The sequence below is a fragment of the Bubalus bubalis genome, chromosome 11 (genome assembly GCF_019923935.1).
Source record: "Bubalus bubalis isolate 160015118507 breed Murrah chromosome 11, NDDB_SH_1, whole genome shotgun sequence".
NCBI classification, from domain to species: domain Eukaryota; kingdom Metazoa; phylum Chordata; class Mammalia; order Artiodactyla; family Bovidae; genus Bubalus; species Bubalus bubalis.
The window spans coordinates 14,831,988-14,845,509 of NC_059167.1; the positions used below are offsets into that span (position 1 = coordinate 14,831,988).

The 13,522-nt window shown below is 55.0% G+C and overlaps 1 protein-coding gene across 2 annotated transcripts; it reads left to right on the forward strand.

Annotated features, from left to right (window-relative positions):
• Positions 1-286: 286 nt before the first annotated feature.
• Positions 287-11,504, forward strand: ZDHHC22 (zinc finger DHHC-type palmitoyltransferase 22). Of its 2 annotated transcripts, none has more exons than XM_006052874.3 (3): positions 287-1,507; positions 3,336-3,875; positions 8,850-11,504. In XM_006052874.3, the coding sequence occupies exons 2-3, from the start codon at positions 3,350-3,352 to the stop codon at positions 9,113-9,115; spliced, it is 792 nt and encodes a 263-aa protein (XP_006052936.1). In that variant the 5' UTR covers positions 287-1,507; positions 3,336-3,349; the 3' UTR covers positions 9,116-11,504. The 2 variants fall into 2 exon arrangements, with proteins under 2 accessions (XP_006052936.1, XP_044780638.1); XM_044924703.1 differs by lacking the exon at positions 287-1,507 and adding an exon at positions 1,575-2,081.
• The last annotated feature ends 2,018 nt before the right edge of the window (positions 11,505-13,522 follow it).

Genomic DNA, 13,522 nt, shown 5'->3' on the forward strand with positions numbered 1-13,522 from the left:
GATGCCTACCGTTAAAATACAGAGAAAACAGTATCTGATGCTTCAAAAATATAGGCTGAGCTGATAAGCATATTGTCCTCATTTTAAGGGCTTATTCTTGTTTTAATCAACCAGTTGAGGAAGCAATAAACAATTACTCATTTATGATGTTTGCTTTCACCCAGAGGAGTGTAACAGGGTAGTGAGGTGATCTCTGACACCTCAAAAAGCCGAGGTGGTGGTGGTGCCCATATTTCTGCAGGGGTTCTAAAGCCGTCTCTGCTCCCTCCAACCTCCATCTGACACACACTGGCCAACTGTCCCCACCTTCTTGGTGCTGCTCAGTACCTACCTCAGACTAGTGAGGTCAGAAAAAAGAAAGGAATTAGGAAGAGCGAGATGGGGCCAAGACTCCAGGCAGACACTCCTGGTTCAAGCTGTTCAAGCTCTGTGTCTGGATAAATGGTTCAGTTATACCCCTTTCTCCCAAGTCAGAGCTCCCTCTGGGTCTCAGGGTGATGCTGGGCTGTGTAGAGGCTGAGAGCAGCTGCATTAGTTCAAATCCAGGCTCTGCCACTTACCCGCAGTATGTCCTTGGGCATGTGAACTTAGCTCCTCCGTGCCTCAGTCTCCTTATCCATACAATGGACATCACAGAGCTTCTGCTGAGGATGAACAAAGCTGCCTCATGCTAAAGGCTTAGCATAGTGCCTGGTTCCCAGTAAGGGCCCAGCAAATAGAGTCAATAATTACAAATGAATACTCAAATAGCGTTCACCCTGTGCAGGCACGATTTAAGCTCTTTACATAGATTGTTGTCATATAAACTCACTTCTCTCTTTTACAGATGGAGAAACTGGAATCTGAAGATCACCCAGCTGTGAATGATGGACATTCAGACCCTGGGGCAGACAGGCTCCAGGGTCGGGGCTCTCAAGCCATCACCACAAGGACGCTGATCTTCAAGGGTGGTCGCCCCCCAGGGAAAAGCTGAACTCCTAATCCCCTCCGATTTCCTCAGTATGAGAAGGATGGGAGAGGATGGAAGGGTCTCAGCCACAGTGGGGAGGGAAGGAGCAGATGACGGTGAGAGAGCCTCCACATCAGGGCTGAACCCAGAGCTCACAGCTGGACTGGTGGCTGAAGTCAGGCGGGGAGCCCCAGCCCGCTCAAGAGGAACGAGGTGGGGGAAGGTTGGGGAGGGGAGCAAGTCCACGAAGCTGAGCGAGGTGGCCAGAGCGCCGCCCCCAGGAGGGAAGGGAGGGTTGGCGGGGCTCTGGGAAGGGCGGTGTGGGGGGGGGGGGATGCCCAGCTGCCGTCCCCGCCGCCTCCTGGCCCCCACTCGCCGGCGCCCAAGTGGGAGGACGGCAGCTGCCCGCTCCCTCCTCCCGACACCCCCGCTACCTGCCCGGTCCCCCAGCGAAGCGTGAGGAGGCTGAGAGCCCGTGGGGCCGAGCCCGTAACTTTGCAGCCTCGGGGAGGGCGAGAGCCGGCGTCCGGGGCTCCTCTTGTCGGCGACTAGAGCTCGGTGAGTTCCTCTCCCTACCCGCTCTGCGGCGGCGCGGGGGGCGGCTTCCCGGGCGCCCGGGAGGCGGTGGCCGCCCAGCCCGCTGCCGCCCGCGCTGTCTGTCTCGCCGGGGCCCCGGCTATGCCTCCCTTCTCGGCGGGTGAGGCCGGCTGCAGTGCTGAACGGACAGCTCCCCGCGCGCCGGGGCCGCCCCGGCGGTCCCCTCGGTCCCTTCTCCCGCTCGCGGCTGGGGCTGCGGCCGCCGGCAGTGCGCCCCTCGCAGCCCCCAGCCCGTCCTTCTTCCCGGCGCCGCGGCGCATCTGGAATCTGCTCCCGCGGCCCCCCTGGCGACCGGCGTGGGGAAGACACTCGCTTCTCGCCGGAGCCTGGGTTGCCGGCTCTCTAGGGGTGGGCAGAGCCGCCGCCGCCGCAGCCCCCCCGGAGCGTCTGGCGGAGGGGCGGTGAGGGGCTCCTAGCGACCAACCCCAGTGGTCTCAGCCCTGCGCCGAGACCCCCGCCGCTGACAGAGGCCCGCGGTCCCTACGGCGGCCGGCAGTCTCCTGGGGGCTCCGGCACCTGCAAAGGCGACTCCAAGGTGATCAGTCACCCGATTGGCACGGGACAGCCTGGACCAAGGCCTCGTGGCATTCGCCCATCCTGGGTGCAACAACCCTTCCTAGAACTTTTCTCGAGTCTCAGGCTCGCCTACTTCCGAGCCCCTGGAAAAGTTCTCGCGGGCGCCCAGAATCCTATTTTTCAGTGGCTTCCGAAGCTGGGCAGGAACCGGGACTGTGAGGGGCGAGGGGAGATAAATGTGTTGGTGCGAGGCTGCAATCCGCGGCGGGGGTAGGTCCGCTGAAAGGCTGGCCAAGCAGCCACTTCTGTGCTCGGGGAGAGCTTGTTGGCATCGAAAGGGTCTCGGCGGCGCCATCGGGGTTGTTTGGGTTTCTCGCACCAGGAGGGCGGGAGGCAGGCGCAAAGTGGGTGGTGGTGCGAGGGGGCGCAGGGGGATTTTAATTTCGTCGCCTCTTTGCCAAGAAATAGCTAGGGCAGTCAGCAGTCAGAGAGATGGACTGAGCAAAACCAGCTGACCCTGGTATTCCGGTGTGGCCCCCACCCCCGCCTCCTAAATGTGTGTGTGAATGTATTGATTGTTGTCATTGATTTTTCTAAGAAGCCGGGTGGCAGCGGCTGCTATGTGTACACTCAGACACACACAAACACAGATACACAGGAGCACACACAGATTACATACATAGAATCACACACAAGGAACAGCCCCCCACACCCCCATGCAAACATCAGGGTACCCACAGGCACACATACCCTCAAAGCTCTTTGGGGTATGGGTAAGGTTGCTGAGTACAGCCCAAGATGGGGGGTGGGGCAGAGAAAGGGGAGGTGAAACAGGACCGCCAGGAGGTCATTTCCATCTGCCCCCACCCCAGATCTTCTGCTTTGTCCTCCTAGGGGTCGGAGGGAGAAATCTCAAAACCGGACACATTTCCACTGCCACAGGGGAGCAGAGCCCTAGCTCCCCTCCCCCGCCCCACCTCCTACAGACTGGGAACAAGCCCTTGACCTAGCCTTCCTCCTGCCTGACCCCCAGGGGGCTTCAGGGTGCTGAGGTTGCTCAAAAATGGAGGAGGCAGACACCAGGACGTAGGGCTTGGCCCCAGAGGCCATGGTGATCTCAGGGTGTCACTCCTGCTGGGTCATGGTTAGGGAGAAGAGGAGGGGCGATCTGAGGGACGTGGATTTTCGTGGAGCAGAACAGATAGAACTGGGGAGCACCCTAGGGCGCCCTCGGGACACTGTGGTAAGTCTCCCTCTCACCCTGGACCCTTAGGAGTGTGATTGAGGATGCTGGCCCTGAGGCTGCTCAACGTGGTGGCCCCCGCCTACTTCCTGTGCATCGCCCTGGTGACATTGGTGCTGCAGCTCTTCCTGTTTCTGCCCCGCATGCGTGAGGACCCCACGGCCGCCCGCCTCTTCTCGCCCGCCCTGCTCCACGGGGCGCTCTTCCTGTTCCTCTCCGCCAACGCCCTGGGCAACTACGTCCTGGTCATCCAGAACTCCCCGGACGACCTGGACGCCTGCCAGGGGGCCGAGGCCAGGAGGGCCCTGTGCCCCCCGCCCAGCACCCACTTCTGCCGCGTGTGTGCCAGAGTCACCCTGAGGCACGACCACCACTGTTTCTTCACCGGCAACTGCATCGGGAGCAGGAACATGCGAAACTTCATCCTGTTCTGCCTCTACACCTCGCTGGCCTGCCTCTACTCCATGGTGGCCGGCGTGGCCTACATCTCCGCGGTCCTGTCCATCTCCTTCGCCCACCCTCTGGCCTTCCTCACGCTCCTTCCCACCTCCATCAGCCAGTTCTTCTCCGGTGAGTGGGCCTTGGCAGGCAGGTTGGGCCCTACACGGACACCTTCCACCTCAACCCTACATTTGCCAGGTTTAGCAAATAATATACAGGATGACCAGTTACACTGTAATTTCAGATAAAACAATGCTTAACTTTTCAGTAAAAGTATTTCCTGAATATTGCAGGGGACATATTCATATGTTTTTTTGTTTGTTTGTTTTCTTTTGTTATCTATTTGAAATTCAAACTAACAGGGCATCTATGTCACCTGGCAACCTCCCTCTCCACCCCCATCCTCATTCATTATCTCATTGGGTGCCACTGTCCGTGTGCTCATAGAACTGTGGCCATCCAGGCAATACATCTGCTCTGTAGCAGGCAGGGCTGAGTGCTAGCTGTCCCTCCACACAGCCTGGAGGCAGCCCCACGCTATGACCTTCCTCTGCCTGGACTCCAGTCCGGCTCACTCATTCCTCCAAGGACTTTGGCCTCTAAAGATCTCGCCAACCAACTACAGGAAGGTTGACCAGGGTGCTGGGCCAGTCCCGCCCTTCTACGCGTTATATTTGACCCCACCAGGTTGTTCTCCGGTCTACAGATGGCTCAGAGCAAAGAGCACCCTGGCTGGAGTTGTAGCCATATTTAATGACTCCATCTTCACACCAGTATCATGGGACTGGTGGGGCATCTGACCCTCCAGGAGGCTCTTACACCTGTAGGAGCCAGGTGTGTGTGGGCCCTCACACTGGGGTCAGCTAGGCACACTGGTGAGGGCTGTACCTTGTAAAGTGTACCCCAAGGAGACTGGGGTATCAAGGCCCAAAGGGACCTGGTCCCTGGTGGCAGTTCTTACCACCTTACCTGGCCTTGAAGTCTGCCCTGACCTCATTTCCTTCAGTTCACCCACCCTGGCCCTGACTGTCTTGGTTCTTACAATCAGTAGCATATATATATATATATATAGACAGGTAGCCGTGTGTGTATGATGTTGTTATTTCCATTTCTCATGAAGAAACAGACTCAGATGGGATCAAATGGCTGTCCAGTATCTTTATTTCTGAATGACAGCCTCTGGCCTGCCTCCCAGGTCTTTTTAGACAACACACAACAGCTCAGGACAAATGGCTTGTGTCCTCCCCCACTGACCTTTCAGGGACAAAGAAAGACAGAATACAGCTACTTCCACTGAGAACCCCAAACGGTTGTGGTATGTCTGGGCTGGATGCTCATATGAAATTCTGCTCTACTCTGGGGAAGCAGCATCTTGGTCTTTCGTTGGGGCTGTGACCCAGTCCTTAGAAGACAGAGAACTTGGTGCCATTTGGCAGTGGGAACACAGAGGCCCAGGAAGGACTCAGGGATGAGGGCTGTCTTGAGGGCTGGTGGTTGAGCTGGGCCCAGAACTCAGAGCTCTTGGGGCCTTCTGGACCCGGGCGGGCGCCAGCATGGGAGGCTGCCGGGGACTGAAATAACCAGGCTGGGGGAGGGCAGGTGGGCGGGTTAGGGGGTGGAGTGTGAGCACAGCAGGTGGAGGAAGGAGGAGAGCCAGAGAGCCTGATAACACTTCCTTTTCCAAGTAGTCTTATTCACATAAAAATGGATGCTTCCTAAGGGAGGATGTTGAAATGGTTTGATTTGAGATAAGCCTGGCCTTGAGGACTGTCCATATGTGCTAGGTTTGGGAGACAGGAAAGTAAGGAAGAGAGGCCTCTTGCTTTAATCTGATGGGGAAACAGAGCCAGTCAGTCCCTTTCTTGGGGCCCAGATCCTGGTTCCAGCAGAAGAATAAGCCCCACTATCTTTTACCTCCTCGCCAGACCCCCTAGTAAAGGAGGCCTCAATTTCTAATCTCCAACTGTCTCATCTCACCTTCCTCCTTTGCCAGGCTTTCATCTTTCCCCTTGGAGAATGGAATGGCAACCCACTCCAGTACTCTTGACTGGAGAATCCCATGGATAGAGGAGCCTGGTGGGCTACAGACCACGGGGTTGCAAAGAAGTCAGACATGACTGAGCGACTAACACACACACACACACACACACACACATCTTTCCCCTTGCCAGCCTTTCTCTCCCCTGCCCTGACACACACCTCCCCTATTCAGCTTCTCCCTTCCTGTTCCTTCTCCCTCACTTCTTAACCCAAATGGTTGAGGCTCCCCCCGACTTCTCATCTGCTCAGGAAGCTAGGTGGATAGGAGGGTGTTAAAAGGAACAAAGTTGCCCAGGCTGACCTGTCCTCAACTGTGGGGCTGCCCCTAAAGCAGATCTGCCACCAGAGCATGGGATGGCTGCGAATGTGGGCCCTGGGGGCAAAAACTGGGATGGGTCTTCAGATGGCTACTGCCCACACACCCTCAGTTGGTGCCAGAGAAGAAGGACTGGCCAGTGACATTTTTAGAAGTTGTTCTTTCTTTTGGCTTTATGGGACCACTGCAGGTTGTCTCACCTCTCTGAGCCTCATTCTTCTCATCTGAGAAAGGGAGGTGATGCCATCTGACCTGTGTTCACGGCACTTGGAAAACTATGCCAGTGTGGTAGGTGCCAAAAAAATCCAGTGGACAAATAGAAAGGTTAATGTTTGTTGGGCAAACTGTATGTGCTACTCACCATGCAGATCTTATTTCAGCCAATCCTCAGGACAAGTCTGTAAGATAAGTATTATTATATAATTTTTAAAGACTCAGCAACCAAAGGCTTAACAAGGATAAGTTGCTTTGGAACACACAGTATCAAACCCAAGATTTGGACTCAGGGCTGCTAGCATCCAGAGCCCCTATTCTTCCTACCATACTGCTTTCCTGGGGCTGCCCCTCTGAAGTTGCTTCTTGATGATTGAGTCACTTTGGGAGGGAGGGAGCTTCTTATCCCTGGATGGATGTTAAAGATCTGGGTGACGTTCTATCAAAGGTACTTGGTGGGAAACCGGGCTGGAGAGACTGGATGGTGTGACTGTTTCAACCCATTAGGAAAATTCTGTGATTTTCTAAAAGGAGCAGAGCGATTATTAAATAGTTCAGAGGAGCTGAGGCAGCCAGGCTAGGCATCTTCAAACACTTTGAGAAAAAACAGATCCCCAGAATAGCCTTTTATAGCTGCTGCAAGGGGCCAAGGAAAGGCCACAAGGTCTTTTCTGTATGCCTTGATTTGTGCCAGAAAAAAAGCCTGTGGAAAACAGCTTCCATCAGCCCAGGCTTGTCCCTGAGGCTGCGTTGCAAGGCAGGCTTGTGCTTGACAGCTCTGATGTTCGCATATCCCAGCTTGCAGGCCCTCTTTGCCTGTCAGCATTCCTGCACCCCAGAGGGCACCGTGGTCCCAGGGTCCTTCATCCTACACTTGGCTGCCTGAGCTAACCTGATGAGGAAGAAGTGGGTCAGAGGCATGGCACGGCCCAAAGTGAGCCCTGTCCCACTGCTGTTCCCTGCCCCCAGTGCAAGCCAGCTGGACTGAGCTTCCCATCCCTCGGGCAGTGGGACTTATCTGTCCCCAAGTTTGCCAAGAGAAACTTGCTATCAAATCTCCTAGGGCTGAGGGCAAGACAGGGATGCTAATGAGCAAACCTGAGTCATATCCATGTCCTCTTGGTTGCTGAGTCCAGCATTGCTCAGATTGGAAAAGTTTTAAAAGCCCAGCCCTCAGGAATCTGGAAATGGAAGCTTGGGGAGATGAGAAGAGGTCCTTGGGGGCCAGGGGAAACTGGAGAAGGGAGGTATATGGTTGAGATTTGCAGGGATGAGTAGGTTGTAAGGTGGGGTCTCTGGCAGGCACTTGCGTCTCACTGGAGGGAGTGGTGGTGAGCTTGCCCTGCAGGAGAGAGGGGCTGAGGAGGGCTTTTGAGTTCTCTGCTAGGCCCACTGTCCTGATGGCTGGGCAGGTGGAGGCTGCCAAAGTTGTAAATCAGCCAGGTCTCCAAGCCCTGGAAAGGAGAAGGAGAAAGCTTGATGGTCTTAGGAGTTAAACTTGAGCCTCTTTTGGAGGTAGTCTCCTTATCTGTGAAGGATGCTCAGCAGGGAGGGCTGAGCTGAATGAACCAGAATGCTGGCCACTGGGCACACAGTGTCCCTGAATGTTGCAACCCTGTGGAATTATTGCTATTCTACCCACTTTACATTATGAGCAAACTGAAACTCAGAGAGGTTAAGAAACTTGTGAAAGACCACAGAGCTGGGAGATTCAAACTTAGCAAGGACCGACCACTCCAGCTCGGAAGGAGAATGGTGAATCACTTACTCAGTGGATGTTTAAGCCAGTCATGCAGAGTGCTGATTTAGAGGGGTTTAAGGGAGGTTCAGCTCAAGGCAGGGGGCTAGACTGACGACCTTGGGGGCCTTTTCCAGCCTTAGCAAGCTCTGATAGGACAGCTCTGGTCGAAAGTTCTAGTGGCCATACTGTCCTCTTTTTAACATTGATAATTGAATTATCCTCTGCACTGCCCTGAAGCTCGTGACTTCTTGATGACAAGGCCCTGTTCTCCATCATGCTGTCACTTTCCTGAATCCTCCCAGCCAGTGCTCACAGCTCCGAAGTCAGCAGGCTTTGCAGTCCAGACAGTTGCCCAGGCACCATCTCTCTGTCCAGGGTCTTCAGCTCACCATTCTCTCCTCCTGAGAAAACCCCCTTCTCCCTGTTTCTAGCCCCAAAAGAGAAGGCAGAGAGACAGATGGGAAGCACTGACCCTGAGCAAAGGTTAGCATCTAGGCACTGCCCATAGGAGTTTCCTTTCCTTCTCCCCCACGTCCCCAGCGCTCCTCTCTCGCCTCAGAAGCCATCAGCACTAAGAAAAAGTTAGGACAACTAGGCTTCTCCCTCGCCACAGCGCTGAGACTGCTACAAAATGTAGTTTCAGTCTCATTCATCTCCCTCTCTCCGGAGCGGAAAGCGCCTGCCTGGATCGCAGTCTCCTACGTGGCCAGAGTGTAAAGTGAGTCTGGGGTTTCCCCCGCCCTCTGCAGGAGCTGTCCTCGGTTCTGAAATTTGTTTTCCCCGCCCTCTGCAGGAGCTGTCCTCGGTTCTGAAATGTTCGTCATCCTCATGCTTTATCTCTGGTTTGCCATTGGCCTGGCCTGCGCTGGCTTCTGCTGCCATCAGCTGCTGTTGATTCTCCGGGGGCAGACCCGCCACCAGGTGCGGAAGGGGGTGGCGGTGAGGGCCCGGCCTTGGCGCAAGAACTTACAGGAGGTCTTCGGGAAGAGGTGGCTGTTGGGCCTGCTGGTCCCCATGTTCAATGTAGGAAGCGAGAGCTGCAAGCAGCGGGACAAGTAGCGGGCGCTCCCATCACTCCTCTGCGTGTGTGTGTCTGTCTTGACTCCTCGTGAACATGAGACCACAGCACCCCGTCTCAACCCATGACCCACTACAACTTTGGACTGGTAAGGTCCTAGCATCCACCCCTGGTCTATAACACCAGAGAACTGTGTTGGTTCTCAAGGAGGAAAGATGGCCACCCAGGCATTGCTAGGCTCCCCCATGAGCCAGCCTGGTGGCTGATAACTGTTCAGAGGCCTCTGTTTTTGTTTCCATCCCTTGAGTGCCTGCTTTTCCCCTCTGCCTGGTGCATACACTCTCTACCAAGTCTCCTGTCATCATTGCTATCCGCTAGAGCTTTTCCTTTCAACCCTAGACTAGGAGTGGGGAGCGGATTCTTACTGCTGGTATGATGCTCCCTAAAGGCCTGAAATCTGGCAAAAATGTTTAGAATGACCACGGGTGAGAGGCAGCCAAGTCAGCTCTGCCAACTGCTAGTGAAGTTGGGAAAGGAGGGTCGTGTGTCCTCATCTCTGTGGAACTGTGGACAGTGGAAGGAAAAAAGAACTCAGTAGCTTGCTGCCCAGCCCCCAAGTTGCAAGGCCTTTTCTCTGGGAGATAGAGGCCAACAGCCTGAGATTTTCCAGCTGCTGTCTCCTGTCCTCCCCACCCGAGCTGGGCCCCCCAGCCCAGTCCAGGACCTGGCTGGATGCTTCTTTTCCCTGGCACTCTTCCAGCCTTTGCCATTGGTCTCCAACCTCCAGGTCTTCCATGGATGATAGGAAGACAAGGGAGAAGGGAAGGGAGATACTGATAAATGAGAGAGGTGTGTGACTATACAGCCACATAGATGAGGGCATGTGTACGTGTCTGTGTGTGTGGGGGGACGGGGGGTGGGGTGGTGGTGAGGAATGTTGTTATGAAAATAGAGTCAGAATAGGAGGAGAGAGGGTCACGCAGAGATTGGGCACTGGAATATTTTAGGACTGAGAATGAGGGGCGCAAATGGGCTTATTTCTGAAGGACATTCTAGCAGCTAAAGCTGCTCAATGTTTGAATGGTTGCCTGGGGAGATAGTGAGTGTCCCACAGCTGGAGGTATTCCAGAAGGGACTCAGCAGCCATCTAATAGGTGTGCTGTGGAAGGAATTTCTGCACAGGGCCAGGGAAAGGAAGCTCCTTTCCACCCCACGACTCTAGTGTCTTCCTGAGCACAAAAGGACCGCTTGCCAGGTCCAGAGGCAAGGCCTGCTGCAGAGATGCCTGGGAGTTATTTGCTTTCATAGAGGATGAGGCAGGTAGGGAGGGGTCTGAAAATCATGATGCAAACTTTCAGGACCACTGGGTATTAATGCTAGTTGGGGGTGTTGGCATTTGAGAACAGGGGCATGGAGCCATTTCAGGAGCATGTCGGGGCAGTGGCGGGGAAAGCAAAGCTGGAAGGGGATGCTCAACTCCGAGGAGGGAGACAGGAGGAGTTGAGGCTCAAGAAGGGGGGAGCAGAATATAGGGGTGCAAATAGGATACCAACCCTGGCTGACTCGGGATGAAGGCGCTGCTGTGCGTTCTGGGGCCCAGATGACCAGACCCCTGGGTTATATGAGGGAGTGGAGACAACACAAATGACCCCTCCTGACTGGGCCCCAAAGCCGTTCTGCAGCCAGTCTGCTGAAGCCCAGACTCTGCAGCGTCTAGCTGGTGGTCACAGCGACCCCGACCATGGCTGCACAACACCTCACAACACCTTGAGCTCTTGAGCAGAGTTTGGGAAGATTCTGCCTTCATGCCTCCAGAGAACTGATGTAGTAACAGTGCCTCCCGCTCATACTTCTCCCTCTTATATTCATGCATTCATTCATGCCTCCTACTGTATTTATTGAGCACCAACTATGTGCCAAGTCTCTACCAGGCACTGGTATACAACACTGAACAAGATGGTGAGATCCCTGCCCCCGGGAGCATCCCGTTGCTGTCCCCATGCACTGACTCCCACCCCCTGAAAAATGGTTACTCTGCTGTCTCGTTAGACAGCAGGACAGGTCATTTGGAGGGGAAGGATGTGGCAAAGGGAGTGAAACGGGGCTCCCAGGCTTCCAGGATGGAGGGGTTATTGGGGGGGAGCATGCTCACCCTCAGTTCTGACCACACTGAAGCACTGGGAGTGGAAGAGGAGCAGGGAGACCCCAAAACTCAGGCTTGGAAGCCAGCCCTGCCACGCTCCAACTCCTGGAGGCTCAGCCATTGTGAAGGAGCAAAAGACAGATGATGCAGGGAGTCATCTACTGGCTGATTGGCCAGAGGGAGTGGCAGTGGGGAGGTTGCCAGGTGTGGGGCTTGAGTAATATTTGTACACATGGCTGAGTATTGTCAGTAAAGAACATCAATAAAATATGTGGTTTTAAATTGGATTTGACGTGGTTGCTTTGGCAATGTCATTGGTAGCAGGGCTGGCCAGGCTGGAATGCACAGACACAGTCATACTAACTGCTAAAATGCTGAAGGTAAGAATTAACAATGCTTCTGTCCCAGCAGGTAAATAACCACTGTCCATAATCCACCTCTGCTGTCCCAGCTGCTCCTGCTCCTCCCCTGGGGTCCCGGGCTCCCCTCGCAAGTCAGCAATGAAAAGGGCAATGCCTGGCAGCTGCATGGGACCCCCAGGACCCTGCTCCTGCCCTTCAGCCAGTGTCCATTGTGAGGGGTCAAGGTTGTGCTGTGTGGCTGGTAAAAGCATGGGCATCACCCCTGGCTGGAGACAGGTCTGCATGCTAGGATCTGCGGACCCACAGGCACCAGGGATGGAACGGCTAACCCTGCCTCCTCCTCCCTCTCCTTCCCATGTCAGAGGACAGCTGAGGAGTTCACCCAGTCTTCCATCTCATCCAGAACTCAGCAGCACTGAGAATGAGCCGGGGAGCCCTGCCCTCTTGGCTCCTACAGTATCAGGACACCTTGAGCTACCTAGCCCTGGGAGCTGCTTGGAGGGCATTGAGGCCTGGGGGAGGGCCTGGCCCCTGAGAAGGTGAGTGGACATAACCTCTGATGGTATCCAAAGACCTGCAGGCCTGGACTGATGGCGGACACAACTGCAAAGTGCTTGCTACTTGGGCTGTTGGAGAACCTCCAGCCTAGGCCAGTGTTGTATACGGTCTGCACTCCCTGAATGCTCATCACCAGGCAACCAGCAAGGCAGCCCCTAGATATGCTGGGGCAGGTGGGGAGAGGGTGCATGGAGTTGCGGTCAGTCCTCAGCACTTTCTAGAGCAGAAGCCATCTGTACTCCACCGGGCAGAGACATCTGCCTTGTTCACCATCTTGCCCTGGATGCCACCGGCGGCTAAGCACATAGCAGATGATCGATAAACACTGACCGAATGTTTGCACAGGTCAGTGCTTATTCGCGCGTTCCATATGTCTTCTTCCCCTAATGTGCCCAGCACTGGATTCTGCACACAGTGGAGCTAGAAGACAGATGAGACAGCTGTTCTCCAAGGGTTCACACCCTGGGAGAGGTTCCTGGGAGTGCTCGGAGGAAGGACAGAAAATACCCAGATGTAGGGGACTTCCGGGTGGGTGGGGTAAAGTAGGGGAGGGTAGATGAGGTCTCAGCAGGTGGAGGGACCTGGGGAGGGCTGCCCGGGTGGAGGGAACAGGCCTGGAGCCTTGGAGTGAGTGTGGAATGGTAAGCATAGGGGACATTACAGAGAGAGTTAAGGCTAAGAGATGGGACCTGAGCAGAGGGGCCTTGAATGCCAAGCTAAGAAATCTAGAATGAATTTGACAGGTCATAGGGAATACTTTGGCTACCTGATGCAAAGAACTGAGTCCTTGGAAAAAACCCTGATGCTGGGAAAGATTGAAGGCAGAAGGAGAAGGGGAGGACAGAGGATGAGATGGTTGGATGGCTTCGCCAACTCAATGGACATGAGTTTGAGCAAGTTCTGGGAATTGGTGATGGACAGGGAGGCCTGGCATGCTGCAGTCCATGGGGTCGCAGAGTTGGACACAATTGAGTGACTGAACTGAATTGACTGAGGGAACCATTGAAGGTTTGAGCAAGGGGATTACCTGATTAGATCTAGAATTCAGAAATGGAGCCTTGGCAGGTAGACTGGAAGTGGGAGGGACCCGATAGGAGGCATTTGCTACGGTCTGAGTGTGGTGTAACCAGGGTCTGGGTGGTTAGCGGCTGTGGGCTGGTAAGGAGGGGGGATGCCAAAGCCACTTCACAGACAGGGAGCATGACCAGAGAGCTACTGGGGAAAGATCCGAAGTGATCCTGAAGGGTAGAAGTGGGGTGATCAGGGTGCCCTCTAGAGGCAGGCCAGCAGAAGCCCTGGAGTTGGGAGAACGTGACCCTAGGTGGGGTCCTGGGTGGGGTTCAGGGCCCCCTGAAGCACTTTGACACTGTCATTGGCCCATCATT

Coding starts and splice junctions, on each gene's coding strand:
- ZDHHC22 (XM_006052874.3), top strand. CDS start 3,350: ATGCTGGCCCTGAGGCTGCTCAACGTGGTGGCCCCCGCCTACTTCCTG. Junction 3,876..8,849: donor CATCAGCCAGTTCTTCTCCG/GTGAGTGGGCCT, acceptor CGCCCTCTGCAG/GAGCTGTCCTCGGTTCTGAA.